Below are 22,780 nucleotides of genomic sequence, written 5' to 3'. Positions count from 1 at the left end.
TCAGAACTATTTTAAAGGGAATGAGGGGTAGAAATAACTTCAAAACAAATATAATCATATTTAGTCTCAGCAGTTATTAAATTATCCTGATAACAGATTCTAAGCACTTTCCCCTATTTTGAAAAGTAAGGTGTAGGCCTCTCCAACAAAATATTTTAGTGGTTATTAGCCACCTCAGAAGCCTGAGGCAACGTTTTCTTTTTTAATTTTAGAAACTAGTTCCTTGCTTCATGAGAGACTCTGAATTTGAAAAAGTATTTATCTTTAACATTGCTAACTTAAAATATTACAAATGAACTTATTGTATAGCAAGTATTTAGGAGGTAGGGGTTATCAGTTTTATGACTAGGGTGCTGAGCAAAAAAAAAAAGGTTGACAGTATTGTTTCTTTTATGGTTCATAATCTTTGTTTTTCCCTAGGACTATCAGACTTGGCTTGACCTTAGAGAATTTGAAACTCGCATTGGTGAACGTTACATTACACACGAAAGTGACGATGCCCGCTGGGAAATACATGCATATACACACAACCTTGTATACCCAAAGCACTTCATTATGGCTCCCAATCCAGATGACATGGAAGAGGATCCTTAATTATTATTGAGCTAACTTCAATAAGGATTTCATGTTATGGACTGGTATTTTGCTGCATAACTTGTTCTTTGTAGGTTGTCATCTGAAAGGATGCAAAGACATGAGGAAATATGATAAGGAATCAGTGACACCAATACTGTAGTTCATATTGAGTAGGTACAAGAGGGGAAACTGAGTAATAAAAACACATAATGGAACCCAAGATAAAGCTTTTCATAAATTTTTACAGCATAAGCAATAACTGGTTTTTGTATTTTTCCTAATCGTTCATTTTAGTACAATAGTGGCACTTAATTTATCTTCCCTTTCCTATTCTTAACGTTATTTTTTTAAAAGGAGAAAAAGGCAAGCTAGAGTCCAGTTATTGCATAGCTTGACCAAATCATACAAGAGTTACAAGGTTGATTACTAAACAGATGTGCATTTATGCGGTAACTGAGAGGCTACCAGCATGCCTTTCCTATAGACTTTAAACATTTGTTTAACCGACCATAGAGGCATTGAGGGGTTTTTCCTAGACTCCTGGAAAGGGAGTGCTGGACTGTTTTACCTTTCTTTTTTAGGTCAGTCAAGACTCCAAAACAGTGATCCCTAACCCTTTTGGAGTTGAAATTCTGAATATGCTCTTTGGAACATGAAAATTAAGTTGTCACCTTTTGTAAGTTTTGATATGTTGCAACAGCCCCTAAGGTCATTCGGGACAACTGATGTACAAAACCAGGAGTAGGAACTGCTGGTCTCAGTGCTGAGTTGTCATGTATGTCTTCTTATAGCTCAACTCTGCTGCTAAATATTCACGTTCCCACTGACGCCGTTGTGATGCCACAATTGGATTCCAACATTTAATAGGTATAGATCTGAACTCTAGTTACACAGTTTATCTTTACATAGGGTTGAATAATTTGAGGAAGAAAATTAAATATATGCTAAAAGTAGGCCAGTGCAGAGTCAGTTAATGCTACAGGAAAGAATAACAGTACCCTTTTGTTCTTCCCTTAGCTTATTGGAAGGCTTTACAGATATCTAGAATGTTTTAAAACCAATTATATTTTAAGCAGTTTGAGGGAGTGGATGGGGTGGAGCATGAAACAGTTTATAAGAGTATGGTTATTTTATCAGCTGAGCAAATGAAAGAATGAAATGTGTTTTTTTTTTTTAACACTGCAGCTTCAGCAGCCAGCCAAAGACATTTTTTTTTCTACCCAGATATATTTAAGAGGTCAGACTTTTTCATAGCTTTTTAAAAGTTACTAACAGTCTTCCCTCAAAAACGTTAAAGATCTGGTGGGACCATTCACTTATAAAACATCTAGGGACTTTTTGTTTTTTGATTCCTCAGTAATCATTGTAAACTTTTTTTCCCCTCCAAAAAGAGCAAAAGACGTGGAGCCAAAAAATCTGGCTCCGTTCTTTAATTACCTATGTTGGCCTCGGCAGGTGACAATCTGTCTGAGCCTTGAGTTCCTCAATCTATAGAATAAAGATTGTAATTCTTGCCTGTACCTTCCTCACAGTGTTGTTGTGAAGATCAGATGTTGATAAGCTAAACGTTGTAAGTGTGTTAACTATCACTGCCCACAGAATTTGAGGTAGCAAAGGAAAAGAATGTTCTTCTTGTGAACAGACTAAGACTGAGAGGGCCCTTAGAGATCCTGAAGCTACTGCCTTATCTAGGACTAAAAATATCCTTGAGAGAATGGAAGGAAACACACAGTGCTCCTGTTTTCTGTGCTCTTTACATGTTTTACCCTCACAACAGCCATGAGGTAAGTGCGCATGAAGTCTGTCTCACAGATAAGGAAACTGAGGCACAGGGAAATTAAGTAACTAGCTGCTGAAGGTCACAGTTAGGATGTGGGTTTGAACCCAGGCAATGTGGCTCCAGAGTCCTTCTTACCCCTCCTAGCCATTTTACTATACTGCCTACCCCTAAATATCTCCAGGAGACACTCCACAATGTCTCAGTATCTCATTGTCAGATAGGAGTTTAAAAAATTAAACCAAATTAATTTTGCAAAACCTCTGGGAAGTGTATTTTCCCTGTGATAGAGGATAACTTCCCCAAATTTCTCTAAAGTAAGTGTTTATATCAGTGTGCTAAAATGAAGTAATTCTGAGTCACTAGGCACCCTATTGTGGTTTTACTGCGTAAAATGATAATTAACTGGAATGACGTTTGTTTGCTATACTTATATAATCAAACTTTACAAGCCATGAAATTAATTGCACTCTTTTTGTTTTTGTTGAATGCCTAAGAAGTTTTCTAAAAAAAAAATTGTAAAGGCACTGTCAGATAATTTGGAGTTGAGTAATTTCTCCAGTTACTGTATAACCTGCATAACCTTTTTTTGTCTTGAAGTCATTGTGTTTGTATAAGAAATAATTGTTAGAAACATTTGATAATGTACAAAGTAGTCTATAATGACACTGTTTAGTACATTTTTATTTTTTATTACATCCCACTTTTTGTAAATATCCTCAAAGAAGCTTGATAATAAAATGTATTTCCAGGGCCTCCCTGGTGGCGCAGTGGTTGAGAGTCCGCCTGCCGATGCAGGGGATACGGGTTCGTGCCCCGGTCTGGGAGGATCCCATATGCCGCGGAGCGGCTGGGCCCGTGAGCCATGGCCGCTGGGCCTGCGCGTCCGGAGCCTGTGCTCCGCAACGGGAGAGGCCACAACAGTGAGAGGCCCGCATACCGCAAAAAGAAAAAAAAAAAAAAAAATGTATTTCCATATCACCATACTTTTCCATGTGAAAACCTGAGCCTATCTCTAGTAGAGGTATCCAAAGAATATTTTATTTGGTTGTGTTCTTTTCCCAGGCTTTGGTAATAGAACTGTTTTGGAAATAGTATTTGTAAATGAAACTAATGCTATATTTAAGAACACAGATTTTTTTTTTAAATCTGACTAAAATAAAAAACAACTCATTATTACAATTTTATACAAAATTTGAGGTAGTAACCTCAAGGTCTCATTTCTTGGAATGAAAGTTTGGAATAATTTTAGGTTTTTCAGAAACTACCATCAAATATTCCACTACTGCAACTGCCAAAAGACTTAAGTTAAATACCTAATACCAAAGTACATGTATAGGTTTCAAGAAGCATTGCCTCTTTCCCCTTAATCATAAAAACTATTAAATAATTGGGAAGGGCCAACTATGGGCATTTTCATCTTCTAAAAATTCTCCAACCAAGTCTTTAAGGGTGGCTAGGAATGGCCCAAAGTTGAGCAGCATCTGAAAAATAAGGCCTCCATCTTCCTTTAATTTAGCGTGAGATAGAGAATGCTAGTCCTGTTCTCAGTGAAGCCAAAGAAGCAATAAGAAACAACCATTCATCACTCTGCCAATGAATTTCCAATATAGTTAAGCTATAAATTCAAGACATATAGCTAGTATTCTTTTTCTTTAATTTCACAAATTTGTGTTGCTAATATAACAGTTCTTCAGAAAGTCCATATGTCTGCTACTAATAAAAGTTTTTTGAACCAAAAAATGAGAACTTATGGAACTAAATCTTGACAATTATCTGAAAATAAGAATTATTAACTCAATTTAGAAAATTACTCCTCCTAAGCAGTCTGGATTTACTCTAAGTCATATTTTAAGTACCTGCTAGGTTTATTGGTTTTACTGTGACTTTAAAATTTTTTTTAATCTAATTTTAATTATAAAATTCACAGAAGCATATGGTAGAAAATTCAAATACCAAAAAGGAGGACAAATAAAAGTAAGTCTTTTCCCACCCCTCAAACCAGATTGGGAAATTTAATAGTGATTATTGAAGTTCATAGCAATATAAGGCCTACCTCAAGAAAGAAGAAAAATTTCAAATAACCTAACTTACTGTCTAAAGGAATTAGAAAAAGAAGAACAAACAAAGCCCAAAGTTAGTAGATGGAAGGAAATAATAATTATAAGAGAGGAAATAAAATAGAGACCAAAAAACAACAGAAAACATCAGTGAAACCAAGAGCTGGTTTTTTAAAAAGATAAACAAAATTGATACACCTTTTTGCAAAATTGATAAACCTTTAGCCAGGCTCATCAAGGAGAAAAAAGAGAGGACCCAAATAAAAATAAGAAAGAGGAGAAACAACAACCGTACTACTGAGATACAAAAAAAAAATCATAAGAGAATACTACAAACAATTATATGCCAACAAAGTAGACAACCTAGAAGAAATGGAAAAATTTCTAGAAACATACAACCTGCCAAGACTGAGTTAAGAAACAGACAATCTGAACAGTTCAGACCAGTCATTAGTAGTGAAATGGAATTTGTAATTAATAAAAAACCTCCCAGCAAACCAAAGTTCAGCCTTCACAGGGGAATTGTAAACATACTAAGAAAAGCTAATACCTATCCTTCTCAAACTATTCCAAAAACTGAAGAGAACGGAATGCTCCCAAATTCATTCTACAAGACCACCATTAATTACCCTAGTACCAAAACCAGATAAGAACTCTACAAAAGAAGAAAATTACAGTCCAGTATCTCTGATGAATATAGATGCAAAAAATCCTCATAACAAACTGAATCCAACAATATATTAAAAGGATCACACACCATGATCAAGTGGGATGTATTCCAGGGACACAAGGATAGTTCAATATTTGCAAATCAATCAGTGTGACCCACTACATTAACAGAAGGATAAAAATCACATGATCATCTCAAAAGAGACAAGTGCTGCATCTGACAAAATTCAAGTCATTCATGATAAAAACTCAACAAAGTTGATATAGAGGGAACATATCTCAACATAATAAAGGCCACTTAACCACACTCAATAGGGAAAAGCTGAAAATCTTCCCTCTAAAATCCAAATTGGAAGGGAAAAAATAAAATTGTCTCTATTTGCAGATGACATGATACTGTACATAGAAAACCCTAAAGTCTCCACCAAAAAACTGTTAGAACATGAATTCAGTAAAGTTGCAGGATACAAGATTAATACACAGAAATCTGTTGCTTTTCTATAGACTAATAATGAACTATCAGAAAGAGAAAGCCAGAAAACAATCCCATTTAAAATCGGCATCAAAAAGAATAAAATATCTAGGAATAAACAACCAAGAAGGTGGAAGACCTATACTCTGACAACTATAAAACACTGAGGAAGGAATCTGAAAATGATACAAAGAAACGGAAATATATCCTATGTTCTTGGGTTGGAAGAATATTGTTAAAATGTCAATACTACCCAAAAGCAATCTACAGATTTAATGCAATCCCCATCAAAATACCCATGACATTTTTCACACAACTAGAACAAATAATCCTAAAATTTATATGGAACCACAAAAGACCCAAATTCCCAAAGCAATCTTGAGAAAAAATAACAACGCTGATGGTATCATGCTCCCTGACTTCAGACTTTACCACAAAACTACAGTTATCAAAACAGCATATTGGCACAAAAACAGATGGATCAATGGAACAGAACAGAGAGTCCAGAAATAAACTCACGCACCTATGGTCAATTAATCTACGACAAAGGAGGAAAATACACAATGGAGAAGACAGTCCCTTTAATAACTAGTGATTATTGGGCATCCTTTCCTTATTTTATATACAAGTAAGTATCACTGAACAGAAAACAACCAGTCTGCATTTAGTGTTTTAATTGCTGTGAATTTACTTCTAAGCATTTCTTTAAATGTAGCTTTTCTCCAACAAAAATGGAATCATAACTACAAAACATTTTGCACCCTACTTTTTCACTTACTAAATCTTAGCAATCTATGTCAGAACATACTACTCTACCTCATTTTAAAAATATATGGATAGTTCTATTTAATCAGTCCCCTGTGAATGGCCAGTTGTTTCCAGTTATAAAACCAGTCAGGATTCATGTTTACATTTTAAAATAAAAATACAGCCACTAGCTTTATTAATTAGAGGAAACCCAATAGTAAGTTTCATTAAATTGAGAACACACATTTGTACCAAGAATCAAACACAATCTTAAAAGATCAATTTTCAGTTGTACTGTATGGGCTATTTTTATTGGCTGTGAAGAGATAAAATACTTTAATACTTATTTTACCTGTGATATATAAAACGTGTTCCCTTTATTCTAGTTTCTTAGGCCAACTTGGGAGTAAAAAGTCCAAACTGAAATATCACCGCCAAGCAAGTTCAGCAAACCCAGCTACAGGTGATGGAGAGGGTTTCGACTGACATGCATTCATCTGATGATTTCTACTATGAAGCCTCTGATGAGGTATCAAGGCAAAAAAGTTAAATCTTTCTCCCATCTTCGTAGGATTCATTAACATATCATAGCCCTGAAGTAACTGCCGCCTCAGTGATGGCTCATCTGATTTATCTAAAAGAACCTGAAAAGAAAAAGATGTCTTAGTGAAAATAACCAGGAGAAAGGATTCCTAGTCATTTGCAGCAATACTAATGACTATTAGCTATTCAATAAAACAGTGCTTAAAATGTAATATCTGATCATCTACCTTAGAATCATGGTGTTTATTAAAGACACAGGTTGCTGTGACCCAAACCTATGGATTTGTATGTTTAGCAAATATTCCCAGGTGGTTTGATCTACACTGAAGGGTTAAGATGTCTTCAAAACAGTTGTAAAATTCATACTCATACAGGCAGTCAAGTTTTCTTAACAAACGTGAATATTATTTGGAAGTCTTCATTTTACCTCAAGAGAGATGCATGGAACTTACCAGGCTGCTCCACCCCCAGGCTGTCCGGTTACACTGAACCCTATACTACTGAAAAGACTGGAACACCAAGGATCTGACTAACGACAAGAGCATTAAGGCCAAATGAACTTAAAATATTTATTGAAATAGTATGAAATTAAAATATTTAATAACAGTGAAATAACATAAATCATTACCTTCAGCCGGACATCAATGCCCATATTTCTTAAAAATGTTTGCTGTTTTATTGGACCCAGAGAAGCTACTTTCCCCTGGGACATTCTGCGCAAGTAACTGAAGTCCACGTCAGCTGTGAGGTCTGCTGTTCCCGGGGCAATTAAGACATCATGAAGCCTGTGGCCACAAAACCCCTTGAACATAATTTTTTAAATGATGAGTTTTTGTACTTTTATGGTTATCATTATCAAGATTAAAGAAATGCTATCATTTTAGTACATTTTCCATAACAACTGTTAAAAAGGAAAATATAGCCTAAATCAGTGGTTTACAAACTCTTACCAAATAGCACCCTTTCTTCAAATGAGATGCTATGTGGAAAACCCACTATAAAGTGCTATGTTATAGTGCCTGAAGATGCTGCCTTTGACAGTTGTTTAAAATTTTCATTAATGCCCATGGTGATGAAGTATAAGAGAATTCTCCAGATGAATTCAGGTTACCAGAACCTAGATGGTGTTTTACAAAGTGTATCCATCAACTATATGCATCAGAATCACCTGAGAGCAAAGCAACTATACTCCAATAAAAATTATTAAAAAAAAAAATCACCTGAGAACCTGTTACTGGACTCTACCCAGGCCCAGCAAATCAGAATCCTGGAGATAAGCCTAGAGAATCAGTGCTTAAAGAAAAAAAACCTCTCCAGGTTTTTCTTTAAAAGAATAAAGTTAGTGCTTCCCTGGTGGCACAGTGGTTGAGAGTCCGCCTGCCAATGCAGGGGACACGGGTTTGTGCCCCGGTCCGGGAAGATCCCACATGCCGCGGAGCAGCTGGGCCCGTGAGCCATGGCCGCTGGGCCTACGCATCCGGAGCCTGTGCTCCGCAACAGGAGAGGCCACAGCGGTGAGAGGCCCGCGTACCACAAAAAAAAAAAGAAGAAAGTTAGAAATTGAGAAACACCAATCTAGAAAATGACTTAATAACATCTAGTTAAATGTATTTCAGTATACTTTAATTAAAGTATATTGAACAGAATTGATCATATTCCAAGACAGCAGTCCCCAACCTTTTTGGCACCAGGGACCGCTTTCGTGGAAAACAATTTTGGGGATGGTTCATGTGGTAATGGGAGCGACGGGGAGCAGCAGATGAGGCTTCGCTCACTGGCCTGCCATGCACCTCCTACTGTGCGGCCTGGTCCCTAACAGGCCAAGGACCACTAATGGTCTGAGGCCCAGGGGTTGGGGACCCCCTGTTCCAAGAGCATAAGAAAGGATGTTTAGGAAGGATAAAACAATACATCTGGAAAGGAAAAAACGTGTTGAAAATATGACAAAATGTTTGATTACACTAGCTAGATCAAATCTATAAAAAGTAACAATGTTTTTTTAAATGGAGGAGAAATTTTTAAGAACTTTTAAGAAAATCTTTCAATTTGAATTATTCAGATGCTTACTAGGATCTATGCAAACCTAGGTTCTGCAACTTAAGGAATAATGCAGACAATCCAGACCCTGTTCAAAGGAGAAGTGGACAGTAAGATACAGGGTTAAGGGTAATTATAATAACATGGATTAATTACAAAATAATGTAGTACGACAGTGCTAAGCACTGTGCACTGTAGAAACCAAAATAAGATAAAGATCTTCAATGAGCTTCAAACCTAACAAATGACAACTGTAAGTAAATTGTACCAGTTAAATTCTGATAAATCATGTGACTGAATTATACATACTCTGAAGGTATCTGTTTTATTTCCATCATGACCATAATCAGCAATCAGGGCAGCACCTCCAGTTAGTGAAATGCGTTGAGAAAGTTCCTGAATAATAACGCCAGCATCAGGACACACTTCCACGTGATCCCTTGTTTCATCACACTAGTAAGGGAACAGTTGAATCAAAATACATCATTCAAAAGACCTGTGTCCTTAGGGTTTTTCTACAATGAGCATTTCTTAGTTACAATCAAAATAAATTCCTTCTCAGGGCTTCCCTGGTGGGCCAGTGGTTGGAACACCACGCTTCCACTGCAGGGGGCGCGTGTTCGGTCCCTGGTCAGGGAACTAAAGTCCCGCATGTAGTACAGCCAAAAAAAATTTTTTTTTAATAAAAAAAATAAATTCCTTCTCAATATGAATATATTGTCTACACTCAACTTTTCACATGACATCCTTTCTATTATACAGAACTCCTTGGTTCTCTGATGTTGTCCATTCAGTTTACAAAGATATTTTAATTTTAATGCCTTTTATAAAAAGGCATATGCCCTCTCAACCCTCCAGATGGCTAAGAACATTATCATTTTATTTATGGTGATTTTACTTCTGTATCATAATTCACATAAATATATTCCACTGGGTTGAAAGCATGGAAAAGGAATTTTTGTCCGCCTAGAACAGTGTCTGACACATAAGAGACACTAAAAAGTTGTGCTAGTAGAACAAATGATATAAATCCAATATAACAAAACAGACCCTATTAAAGCAAGTATATCTGCCTTCTTTTGCGGGAAAAGGTACCCCAACGATATGCCCTATGTCTAGCAATACCAGCTTATAAACTAGTGTCAATGTACCTGAAGCCCTAATTTCCCAAGATGTTCAACTATTAACTAAGGGTCCTCAAGAAGTACATACTAGCTTAAAACGTGTATTGACAATAAACAGTAATTCTTGCCAACTGGACTAGCAGATATGAAATTTCACTAATTCCTGTGATAATGAAAACATTTTTTTCCTCATTGTGCAAATGTACATTAACTTTTGCTCCCTCCTAACACCTATTACAAGTGAAGTGCTGACCTGCTCTGATGTCTCTGCCTATAATGAAACAGGTCTAAGAGGTACAGAGTCAGGCAGACTCAGCCCTTGAGTCTCACCTCATCTACTGCTTACTAGAGACAAGTTACTTAACCTTTCACAGTCTATTTCATATACTAGGCTTATTGTGAGAATTAAATAATAAACCACTAAGCCTCCAGTGCTATTAAATAAATTACTGTGGTTTGACTATATAAACCATGGGGTCAGCTGCTTCAGGCATAAGGTGACACAACTCAGCGTTCCATGCTGACATTCTTAATATCCTAGACTGCTCTTCAAGATGAGATTCCATTACCACTTGCTCCATCCAAATGAGAGGGAAATCATCACTCCCTTTCTCATAAGTGTACACTGTTCAAATGAAGACCTAAAAACAATCAACTCTCGGGGGGTTAGCTCTCAGTAGCTTTATGAATTTGTTTCTCACTCAGGTAAAATTAGCCACAGTATGAAAAAGTAGAAATGCTCACAAGCACTTAGGCTGATATTTTAAACTTATGCTTTGCAATGAAAACTTAATTCATAGGTTTACGTTTAAAAGCTCTTCTGCTTTTAAAATCGATAACTTCTAAGGCAGAAATTCTTAGTTATGGTCCAGAAAGTAGAAATCATCTTTTTCTGAGCTCGAAAAGGAATAAAACAGGCAATCTAAAGCTCAAACATTCCTGAGAAATACAGGTTTTTTGAACGTTTAAACTCAAACCGAAGACACATAGGCTCTTGCAATTATTCCTTGAGGACAATAGAAAGAAGGGGTAATCAAATTTTAATTTGGGTGGAAGCATGAGAAAAAAGACATGCTCTAACAGTAGCCCAGAAAGTGACAATAAAACTTACCTAATAATAGTTTTGAGAATTAAATGAGAAAATAGAGTAATAGGGGCTTCCCTGGTGGTGCAGTGGTTAAGAATCCACCTGCCAATGCAGACACGGGTTCGAGCCCGGGTCCGGGAAGATCCCACATGCCGCGGGGCAATTAAGCCTGTGTGCCACAACTACTGAGCCTGTGCTCTAGAGCCCACGAGCCACAACTACTGAGCCTGCACTCTAGAGCCCACGAGCCACAACTACTGAGCCTGCGTGCCACAACTACTGAAGCCCAGGCGCCTAGAGCCTGTGCTCTGCAACAAGAGAAGCCACCGCAATGAGAAGCCTGCGCACCGCAACAAAGAGGAGCCCCCGCTCGCTGCAACTAGAGAAAGCCGGCACACAGCAAGGAAGACCCAGTGCAGCCAAAAATAAATTAGAAAAAAAAAAAGAGTAATACATACAAAATATTCAATAAATGTTGTTATTGTTACTTTACACTGTACATTGTTTTCACAGATACATAACTTCCTGTCAAGCAGACAATATTGTCACCATTTGATAGAGAACTGAGGTAAACAGAGACAGTCAGGGACTTGCTGAGTAAGCACTTACTTTCTTATTACATTAAGGTCACACAGCTAAGAAATGATTTGAACTCAGTCTCCTGACTCTTAAATCCTGTGCGTCTTCACTATTAATAAAAAGCACCTTTCATGTTACAAGGAACTCTAAAATACTAACTCAGAAAATAAAACTGAAGATTTGGTTGGCAATAAACTAAGAAAAAAAAATTATTCCTACTTGTATGAAGGCTTCTGCTGGGGTGGCACCAGGCGCCAAAACAAATCTCAGTTTATCAGAAACCTGTGGATCAATGTCAATAAGTACTTCTCGCCATCCGTGTGGTGTTTTCTAAACACAAAATAACACATAAAAACAAATTTTTGCAAGTTCTCAAAACTGCCTCTACCAAAATAACTTTTCTCCTCTTATCATATATAAGATAGATAACTAACATTTACAGAGCACGTTACCACTTAAATTATGTAAAGGCATTACTTTAATGCATGTAGAATGACAGATGCAAACTATTAATGCTGTTTAGATAAGAAATGCAGGAGGAAATAAGCAACATGGAAAGTGCCCCCAAAATGGAAAACAGACTTAGGAGGACTAATTAGAAGCTTCTGCCAACAAATTACTACATAATAATATATACTCTTAGCCCTACAAGTTACCAGTACATGTGCATTACCACCAAATCTTAAATCTCCTCACAGAAAGAATGAAGAAAATTTTTAATTTTTGGAATTTAAAAATAGTTTCTAAAAAATAATCCTTCATTGCACTATAGTCATTTACTGTCTTACATTCTCATACATCTTTATCCCAGAAGAATTAAGAATCCTTAATATCCTAAGAATTAAGAATTCTTAATATTTCACTTTTGCTTTTCAATTATTTATATTCATCAAACTTCCAGATATAGCTAACTTCAACAAGTAATAATTAAACACCATAAATGTTTATTCTTACAACATAAGGCCCTTTGTTAGTCAATTATAAATGTGACTTCTTTCCCATCAATACCTGAAACTTATGCACAGGAAGAACATCGAAAAATTCATGTGCAAGATAAAAGCTGTACTCTATTTAAAAACAGAAGAAAAACATTAACATTTCAGCATTTTCAAGGCAATCAATTGGTTGTTTTGAACATTAACAAAAAGAAAATGCATAGTTCTTCGTAATGGAACTTGTGATACTTCCATAATTATAACTTCCACAGAATCACCCACCTCTTCATGGCAAACCTACTGTGCAGAACACAGGAACAATTATTACTATTCCCATTTTCTACAGAGGGTCAGACAGCTGAAATATCCCAGTTATCAGTTTAATGTTTTATTCATCACCAGGCCCAAAAGAAATCAGAACTCAAATTTGTTAGCTGGAAGAGGATTTGAATTTCCTAAAGTCATCCAAGACGCTTAAGGCCAGGAATGGCTGTGGTGCCGTGGCCACGGTCAGACCACCACTTTAGGTTTGAACTGGGGCTCATCAATATAACATTCTTGAGGAGTGAAGGGATTCTCCTACCACCCCTTGCTTGCCTTTAGGCAAGTAAGGATGACCAAAAGATGAGATAATTAAAGTAAACTCCTCTACTAACACTGCTTCCTTCAGGCCCCACTGCCTTGGGCTACTTCATCATCAGTACTATCTGAGGGGTAGGGAAAAAATAAAAAGGACAACCGAGATCCATGTTTTGGTTTTGGTTTGCTTTGGTTTTTGCAACACCACATGAAATTATTTTCTAACACAATGCTGTTCTCTATAGGTAAGGGACTTGGCAGCCCTAATTCAATCTACTACATTGCTTTACAAGGTTGTGGTCACCTATCACTACTGTGAGGGGTTGTGATCAAAATTCTTTCATTAATCAATGTAAAATAATTACCTTTTGGAACATCTTGCAGATCTCGGTACCAGGAAATTGGAATTCCAGACTTAGTGACACCTTTCATATATACGGGGGATCCAGCATTTCGCTCTAATAGGACCTTCTCTTCAGTCAAAGTTAATGCTTGAATCTCACTTAATTTTTGGCTCACCTCTACCAGATGTATTGAAATGTCACAGTTTTTCAGCACAGATGCAAGCTGACTAAACACCTAAATATAAAAAGAAGAAGAAATTGGCAAAATCTTGTTGAGTAGATTTTAGGTTTTCTAACTGTTTACCTCAATAATTTGCTCATGTCACAGCAGAAGTAATAATTGGCTTCAGAGAACCTCACACAAGTCACTCTCCAGCAGTCTATGAGAATCATAACCTACTGGAGTTATTAAACATAGTCCATAAGAAACGAACAGTACACAGTACAATTTGGTTTCCTACTGATAAAAATTAGAATTATGACTACCAAATGAAAATAAAAGCTTTAGCATCCAATAAAAACAATGATTCAGATTAGGGAGTCTAAAAAAACACCAAAGAAATAAAATGTATATAGCCTTGATTTTTTTTAACTTTGAAAAAACAGATTTATTACTTATAAGACCTGAAAATTATTATACACATCACACCTGGGGCCACACAGCAAGTTTATGGGTAAAGAGCCAGGCTTGATTTTAAAAAGCTGCTATGGGGGCTTCCCTGGTGGTGCAGTGGTTGAGAATCTGCCTGCCAATGCAGGGGACACGGGTTCGAGCCCTGGTCTGGGAAGATCCCACATGCCACACAGCAACTAGGCCCATGAGCCACAACTACTGAGCCTGCGCGTCTGGAGCCTGTGCTCTGCAACAAGAGAGGCCGCGATAGTGAGAAGCCCGAGCACCGCGATGAAAAGTGGCCCCCACTTGCCGCAACTAGAGAAAGCCCTAGCACAGAAACGAAGACCCAACACAGCCAAAAATAAATAAATAAACAAATAAAATTTTAAAAAATAATAATAAAAAGCTGCTATGAAGACAGTATCCCAAAGAAGATCATCGACTAGCCACTGATACAGCAAGTAGGGCCCTAGAAAGTGATGCGAAAGTCAAACTTCTGTATCTCAAGTGATTAGGCCAGCAAACCTTGGGCAGCAGGAGGCTGTGGCAACAGCTTGAAAAAAATAAAGAAAGAAAAAAAGAAAAAGAAAAAACTGCTATGCCTACAAAATAGTCTCACCCCTGAGATGATCAGACTGTATCCACAAGAAATCAGATTTGAATGGCACTAATTACTTGACAGTTTAACTCTGAGATTCTTTCCCATTTTCAATTTCTTCTTAGCCACACACATTTTTTTGCTACTGTAAACATGAGAAAAAAAAAGGAATATACTAATGTTTTATCAATATTTTAATGCTAAAAATTCAATGCCAATTGCATAAAGTACATCAATATTTTTTTCATTTGAATTTAATACTCACTGGTGATTTGCCTCCTACTTTTGAGACCTGAATATGCAGGTACAGACTGATTAGGACAAGACGACTTTTCCAAATTTAGTTTTGAGATGAAACTATACATGGAAAAACTTCTCCCCAAGAGAAAAATCCTTCAGAAATATAATCAAAAATTAAAAGTCTGTAATTACACCTTTGGCTATTTTCTTTGCATTCCTTTAAATTCTTTGGCTTTTTAAGAGTTCTCAGGACTTGATCTAGGGAGGCATCCTTTAGACATTTTAAGAGCTGTGGGTATAGTTTGGTGCATATAGTTTGGAGCACGGAGTTCAAGGTAGAGCACAGAAACAAGTCTGGTTGTGAACATCTTGTACTGATAAGAGGGTAGCTGCCAAAGATGTTTACGCAGGGGAATGATAAAGCCAAGCATTTTCTTTCCAAAAGACAAGCATAAAGAATGGATTATAGGGGAAAGGGATTAGGAATTTGGGATTAACAAATAAACACTACCATATATAAAATAAACAACAAGGACCTACTGTATAGCTCAAGGAACTATATTCAATATCTTATAATAACCTATAATGGAAAATAATCTGAAAATATATATATAATCACTTTGCTGTACACCTGAAACTCTGTAAATCAACTATACTTCAATTTAAAAAAATTATTTTAAGAAAAAAAAAGAGCTTTGGGCTTAATTTTTAAAGTTCTTGAAACAAAATATTGTTAGAGAATCTTATTAAATATTTTATATTCAAATGACTTTGACAATTTAAAAAGATACAAAATAGAGTCTGGAAACATAAATCAGTGGGTTACCCCCACCACCAAAAACATACAATATAATAAGGATTCTTATTTGTCAGATATTTGTAAATTTTCTTTGAAAAAAAAAAGCCTTCAATTCTTAATTTCAAGCAGAAATCATATAGCATCAAGAAATTTAAATTTCTCTTTTTTTTTTTTTTTTTTGCGGTACGCGGGCCTCTCACTGTTGTGGCCTCTCCTGTTGCGGAGCACAGGCTCTGGAAGCGCAGGCTCAGCGGCCATGGCTCATGGGCCCAGCCGCTCTGCGGCATGTGGGATCTTCCCAGACCGGGGCACGAACCCGTGTCCCCTGCATCAGCAGGCGGACTCTCAACCATTGCACCACCAGGGAAGCCCAAGAAATTTAAATTTCTTTAAATTGAATATGCATTTTTTTACAATGATTTGTCAGGTACACACAAAATAAACTCACAGTTTATTTTGGAACATACAATGTAAGTAACTTTGATGTTAGTAGATAATGCCCAGTAGCTATTCATAGGGGTTGTACCAAAATATACTTACAAGCAGTACATGAGAGTTGCCCTTGCTCTCCATCCTCACCAACCAAGGTCTAACAACCTTGGTGTTATCAGACTTTCTAATTTTGAGGGTACAGTGGTTACTCACTGTGATTTTAATTTTCATTTCCCTGACTACCAATGAGTTTGAGCATCTTTTTGTTTTCATTAGCCACATGGATTTCCTCTTTTATGACAGGCCTGTTCACATCTTTGGCGTGACTTTTCTGGGTTATCTGTCACCTTCTTACGGATTTAAAGGAGATCTTCGGGGCTTCCCTGGTGGCGCAGTGGTTAAGAATCCACATGCCAATGCAGGGGACACAGGTTCGAGCCCTAGTCCAGGAAAATCCCACATGCCACAGAGCAACTAAGCCCGTGTGCCACAACTACTGAGCCTGCGAGCCTAGAGCCCGTGCTCCGCAACAAGAGAAGCCACCGCAATGAGAAGCCTTTGCACCACAACAAAGGGTAGCCCCAGCTCGCCACAACTAGAGAAAGCGTGAACAGCAACAGAAGACCCAATGCAGCCAAAATATAAAAAAAAAATAAATAAATCTGTATAAAAAAAAGTTCTTTATGTATTCTAACTACCAGTTCTTTGTTAGTTGCATGTGTTACAAATAACTCCTCCCACTTTGTGTTTTGTCTTGTCACTTTCTTTATGGTGTCTTTGAAGAACAAAACGTTCCTAGTTTCTTTAAAGAAAAAAGTTCTTAATTTTAATGTATTTGAAATTATTAATCTTTTCCTTTATGGCTTCTGCTTTTTATATAATGTAAAAAACTCCCTACTCAGAAGATGAATATATTCTCCCATAATATCTTCTAAAAGTTTTATACTTTTAGCTTTTACATTCTCCCCTCACCCCCATTTTTTAAGATTAGAAACAGATAACAAGTAATGATTCATTATATTATTTTGACATTACATTTTAGCTGAGAAATATGAGATTAAGGAGATAAGACTGAAAACCAAGGAAATCAACAAAGTTTTTGAACTCAGTCAAAAGTAACAAGAGTCAGGTACATGCGACTTTAAGACACTCTTTTCTTACTTACCCTCAAAATATCTCCCAAGAGGGTACCCCTGCCTGGGCCCAGTTCCACCAGTTGGAAAGCTGCATTTTTTCCAGTGGCTATCCATTCACTGATGAACCATATCCCTAGGAGCTGTGACAGGAAAGAACTACACTCAAGCATTATAAAGCATTAAAGTATACCACAATATAAAACTCTATGTAAATAGACTTTACGCCGGAAGGCAAAGTGTTTCCTAACAACCGTACACGTTATTTAACATGTTAATATATGTATACGCACACAGGAACTTCACTGGGACTACAGTACAACAGACACCACTTAGGAAGCTTAATAACAGAAGAAAACACCTAGTTAAAAGGCAGCCTCTACTATAAAAGGTCCCATGACACAGATAAGAGGATATCACTTACCGAAAGGTACTAGTATTTAAAAGCAAACAGACATATGAAATATGATTCTGCCATTTCTTCATATTCATGTAATTTTAATAATTACATGGCTTTAAATCATAATTAATATTCTTTAATGCCTAGATTTTTCTTCCTTTTGTATACTATTTTCTATTTCTAAATTGATCAAAGGTTACATATGGAAATAAATGAACTAGAATTCCTGAAAAGAATTCAAAGTTCTTAAGGAGACTTCTACTGTAAACACAGCTAAATAAGGGGTATAGGCTATAGAGTGCATTTTGATTCCACTAACTCCTCAGTATTTTTTATCTTTTCTCTCTTCTTTCTTGAGAGAACTCTCAACCTTCTTCTTCACCTTGCCTGTTGTCTCTCTTCGTTTTTCCATTCTCATTTTTTCATCTGATTCTCCTCTTTTCCAACACCTTTTCTTCCATTTCTTTTCTTTTTCTTTCCTTCTGTCCTTTGTATCTCTACATATCCTTTTCTACAGTAAAGTACAAACCTTTCAAATGTTCTCGATACCTCTATTACTCTCTATTCCTTCAGTATATAAACCACTAAAAAATTAAAACTTGATGAATCACCACAAACAAAGCTGTAAAACACTACTGTAGAATACTACTACTTGATCTACTCTCAAATGTTTGATAATTAGTTTCTTCTAGAGTTTACGTTGGATATTACCTCCCCAAAGATCTGACTTATTTCAGGTGAAGTAATGAAATCTCCTTTTTCTCCTAGCATGTCACGGTTCACATAATAGCCCTACGTAAAAAGAAAAAATGGAGAAAACAAATTAATTTTCAAATAAGCTTTCTAAAACACCCCTCCAAAATCTCACATAATGTATACAATGAGATAAACAAGTTATTTCATAAGAAAGTTCTCTTCTAAATAAGCAAAATAAACAGCGTCTTTACCTAAATTTTACAAAGTAACAGTCATTTTGCAGAACTGGTAGAAAAACAATCACTCCTTGACTACAAAGGCAGAAGCCAAGCAGGGCCCCTCTTCACACTGCACAGCTGCCCTCCCTGTCCTGCCTCCACACGAAGACCCTGGCTGCCCCGCAAGCCCCTCGCCCAACCTCTCCCACTGTGTTTCAAATCAGCCCTGCCTGCTCTTGAGGCTGCTTCTTGACCTGGGTGCTGGTGACATGGGAGTGTTCACTTTGTCAAAATTCATCAAGCTGTATAAATGTGATTTTGCATTTTTCTATGTGAATGTTATATCTCAATAAAAAGTTGATTTTTTGTTTGTTTTTGTTTTGTTTTGTTTTTAATTTGCCCTGCCTGGCCATACATCCTTGCCATCGCAAATGTTCTCCTTTCCCATCTCTCCCTGGCAATCTTCTACTCAGTAAGACTGAATCTGCTCTGGGGGACGGGACTATGTCTTATTTACCTTCATATACCAAGTTTTAGCATAGTGTCTAGCCTTCAAGAAACACTCAAGAATTGTTTAAAATTTCCCTATGCCCTTCAAGCCCCTTCTTAAACCAGCTTACTCTCAGCAGGTGACCTGGGCTCTGGCCCACACAGGAATTAAAGAATGTTATTAAATAGACTTCCTCAGGTTCCTGACCCCATCCAGCCTCCACTGTTCCCATTCTTTCCTTGGGACTCAAAGGATGAAACGCCTACAGCTTCTGCTCTTTTCCAAACTTAACCCTGTGCTCTGGCTCAATCACCATTCCTCACATAACCCTCATGGGCCAGGATCTTTCTATCACAGCTTTCTCTTACAGCTTCAACTTTTCCCCCTCAGCATTAGAAACTTAATTAAGTCACTTCCATCTTTAAAAAAATATTTTTCACTTCATACAGCATCTCCCCTCTAGCCTTTCTCTTTCCCTTTCCCTTCGTAAGGAAGTATTTCAGGGGTGGGGTGGTGTGGTGTGGTGTGGTGTGGTGTGGTGTGGTGTGTGTGTGTGTGTGTGTGTGTGGCGAACCACTCTGGCAGTCTAATGAACACTACAGACCCTTCACAGAATGTTTTTAAATGCACAGGACTTAAAACACACAGGACTAAATATGAAATCAATTGAAAAATACTTATCAGGCTTCCCTGGTGGTGCTGTGGTTAAGAATCTTCCTGCCAACACAGGGAACACAGGTTCGAGCCCTGGTTCGGGAAGATCCCACATGCCGTGGAGCAACTAAGCCCGTGCGCCACAACTACTGAGCCTGCGCTCTAGTGCCCACGAGCCACAACTACTGAAGCCCGCGCGCCTAGAGACCGTGCTCCGCAACAAGAGAAGCCACCGCGATGAGAAGCCCGCACACTGCAACAGAGTGGCCCCCGCTCGCCGCAACTAGAGAAAGCCCGCGCGCAGCAACTAAGACCCAACACAGCCACAAATAAATAAATAAATAAATAAATTTATAAAAAAAGAAAAATACTTATCAAATATTTTAAAAATAAATTTGTGATATAGTAATATATATACACCTTTATAAGTGTATTAAAAAGCAAAATTGAGCTGAAGTTCTAATAAATAATGAAGTTTTGAAGTACAATAGTATTTTGAGATATCATGACCACTCTGTTGTGACGTGACAGTGTCAGTGATTTCCACCGACGCTAAAATCACAGAGTACTGCTGATGGTACTGGTTGTTGCCTATGTTCATAATCAGAGAAACACTAAACTTCAGTTAGAGGTTAATGAAAATAAAAGTGTAATTTTTATTCCCATCCACGTCTACAAACCCCCTGATTTCTATTCAAGGATCCCTAGGTTAAGAACCTCTACTTTAAATTTGAGTTACCTCAAGGCTTACTCCTGAATAACCTTCTCTTCTCTAAGTATACTCTCGCTGGTTCCTTTTTATTTTAACGTCATCTATATACTGATGATGACCAAATTTATATATGCATGCCCAATCTTTCTCACGAACTCCAGACTCTTATGGCCAACGGCTCACTTACTATCTCCACCTGATGTCACTGCCAACACAATGTAAATGAATGCACCTCCCAAAGGTTTCCCATTGCACTAACACAAAAATCTAAATTTCATGAAAGCACTGCATGAACTGGCTCCTCTCCAAACTCATCTCATACTACTTTCTTCCCCATCAAACCCTCCCACCCGCCAGTCACTGCCCTGCAGCCACACTGGTGCCCTTCTCTTCTCTGTGTACCAAAGCATTTCCCAGCTTAAAAACCTTGTGTTTCTGGATCCTCTACTGGGAACCCACTTCTCCCAGACTTGTGCCTGGCTGGCCCATCCCCATCCTTCAAGCCTCAGCTCAAATATACTGGCTTTCCCCGACCACCTACCTAAGGAACTTCTACAATCCCTATTCCCAGCACAGTATTTGCTTTCAATCCTTATTAACCCAGTTTTGTTTGTTTGTTTGTTTTTTCCTCCCTCAGAAGCACTTACAACAATCCACAATGATCTTGTTTAATTATTTGTTTCCTTGTTTATGGTTCATTATCTCACTAGAACATAAGCGCCAGGCTCCATTGTCCACTGCAGTATTCCCAGGGCCTGAGACAGTGTTTGGCATATATGGCGCCTCAATAAATGGATAAATGATAAGTGGACCTCAACTCTAACCCAGAGATGTTTGTTTTAAAGCTTCTCCTTATCTGAACTTTTGGAACACTGTAACACTGCATACAGGCATTAAAGGATCTCTTCCATTACTAAACCTCTGGACCCTGAGTCACTCTACTATATCCAACAGCAAAAGGCCAAACGAACCCCAGGATTCCACAGATCTCATATTTCAACCCAACAAAAGGTGAAACATTCTAAAATAAAAGGACCACAGGCTTTCACCAAGTGACTCTGTAGAGCAGACAAGGAAATGAAGGTCAAAAACCTGTGACAATGCCCAATGCTAGAACGTAAACGCCCAGACGTTCCATTCTCAATGGAATACGCTTCCAGTGCCTGCTGATGCCATGCCAACACAGCTTTCCAGGCACTAAATTCGTATTTCCTGTTGCCTATTGGACATTTCCACCTGAGTCCCACAAACACTTCAAAGAGTTCGGACTGAACTCTTTCCTACCTCTACCTCCTCCTGAATTCACTTCTTCCTGAAAAATGACTCCAGTATCTACCATAAACCCAGGTAGGGAAGTCATCCTTCCTTCATCTCATAAATCCAATCGGTTACATCGTCCCCTGAACATCTTTGTAACTTGTCCTCTCTTTAAAGCCACTGCCGCTGACTTGACCCAGCCCTGCCCAACTGACAGATTCATTTATCTGTCCCCAGGTCTTAGAGCGTGGCTCTTCCCCTGGAAGGCAACTGCCAGGGCTGAGGACCTTCGGAGTCCTCTCTGAGCATATCCGCCTGATTCAAACCTCGCAGCGCAGCTAGAGCGGGCCTGGTCCCCGGGCTCCCCGACCCATACCTTGGCTGGGTTGGTCAAGACCTCCTTCATGTACTCGGCCACGGTGATGGGACCAGTAGACTTGATTTTGTACATAAGATGCCGCAGCATAGGGGTCACCGGGTTGTTTTCTGCCGGCTCATTCCCGGAGCTGAAGTACTTTCCTCTCCAAAGACAAGGAAGGACTGTAGAAAACACACATGAAACGGCATTCATTAGAAACCTTAGTATTGGCATCTGCACAGCCGCCGGAGTGATTTCAAAGCGGCTTCATCAACCCTTCACCTCGGCCAAAGCCAGGAAAGCGGTCTCGGGCCCTCAGCACGCCCAAAGGGCGCAGCAGGCACGCGCTTGGCCCACGACCACACAGCCGTTTCGTGTCTGACGCTGGACTCCAGGCTGCAGCCCAGAGTGCCCCGCAACCCCCTCAACTGGAGAAGGCGCCCCGGGCGGTTTCCGCGGCAACGGGGGCTCGGGCACCGCAATTGCTTACCCGCGCGCACGGCGAACAGCCGCCTAGCGCACAGCCGCCCAGCGCCTGCCGCAGCCAAGACGCTCATCCCGGACTCCACACGCAGCTGCGAGCCGCCCGTAGGTGGGGAGTGCTCCAATTTCCGGGGGAGGACACGCCCCCTGCAGGAAGTACGTCAC

At 38.4% G+C, this 22,780-nt stretch overlaps 2 protein-coding genes across 6 annotated transcripts in view; one reads left to right on the top strand and one right to left on the bottom strand.

Moving 5' to 3' along the window:
* The window catches only part of PRKD3 (protein kinase D3), an 83,869-nt gene extending 80,765 nt beyond the window's left edge, over positions 1–3,104 (top strand). For all 3 annotated transcript variants that reach the window (XM_082642578.1, XM_082642576.1, XM_082642577.1), the window contains one exon: positions 421–3,104. In XM_082642578.1, coding sequence (XP_082498704.1) covers positions 421–594 — 174 coding nt within the window. In that variant the 3' untranslated portion in view covers positions 595–3,104. The remainder of the gene's footprint in view (positions 1–420) is intronic.
* Positions 550–22,773, bottom strand: NDUFAF7 (NADH:ubiquinone oxidoreductase complex assembly factor 7). 3 transcript variants are annotated; one of them, XR_014295914.1, is made up of 11 exons: positions 22,623–22,739; positions 22,151–22,314; positions 18,459–18,539; positions 17,380–17,490; positions 13,551–13,764; positions 12,680–12,738; positions 11,891–12,001; positions 9,191–9,334; positions 7,473–7,646; positions 6,654–6,945; positions 550–676 (listed from the first exon to the last, which is right to left on the bottom strand). XR_014295914.1 is itself a non-coding variant. In XM_082642583.1 (10 exons), the coding sequence occupies exons 1-10, from the start codon at positions 22,687–22,689 to the stop codon at positions 6,730–6,732; spliced, it is 1,341 nt and encodes a 446-aa protein (XP_082498709.1). In that variant the 5' UTR covers positions 22,690–22,739; the 3' UTR covers positions 6,391–6,729. The 3 variants fall into 3 exon arrangements, 2 of the variants coding, with proteins under 2 accessions (XP_082498710.1, XP_082498709.1); XM_082642583.1 differs by lacking the exon at positions 550–676 and having other exon boundaries at positions 6,391–6,945; XM_082642584.1 differs by lacking the exons at positions 550–676; positions 18,459–18,539 and having other exon boundaries at positions 6,389–6,945; positions 22,623–22,773.
* Between the last annotated feature and the right edge of the window lie 7 nt (positions 22,774–22,780).

The sequence above is a fragment of the Mesoplodon mirus genome (genome assembly GCF_964341445.2).
Source record: "Mesoplodon mirus genome assembly, chromosome: 14".
NCBI classification, from domain to species: Eukaryota; Metazoa; Chordata; class Mammalia; order Artiodactyla; family Ziphiidae; genus Mesoplodon; species Mesoplodon mirus.
This window is presented reverse-complemented; position numbering and strand designations above follow the sequence as displayed.

Excerpts from the sequence above, each read along its gene's own strand:
- NDUFAF7 (XM_082642583.1), bottom strand. The coding sequence starts at position 22,689 with ATGAGCGTCTTGGCTGCGGCAGGCGCTGGGCGGCTGTGCGCTAGGCGG. Across the intron at positions 18,540-22,150 it reads TCTTGACCAACCCAGCCAAG|GGCTATTATGTGAACCGTGA; the intron begins GTATGGGTCGGG and ends CTTTTTACGTAG. Across the intron at positions 6,946-7,472 it reads GCATTGATGTCCGGCTGAAG|GTTCTTTTAGATAAATCAGA; the intron begins GTAATGATTTAT and ends TTTTCTTTTCAG.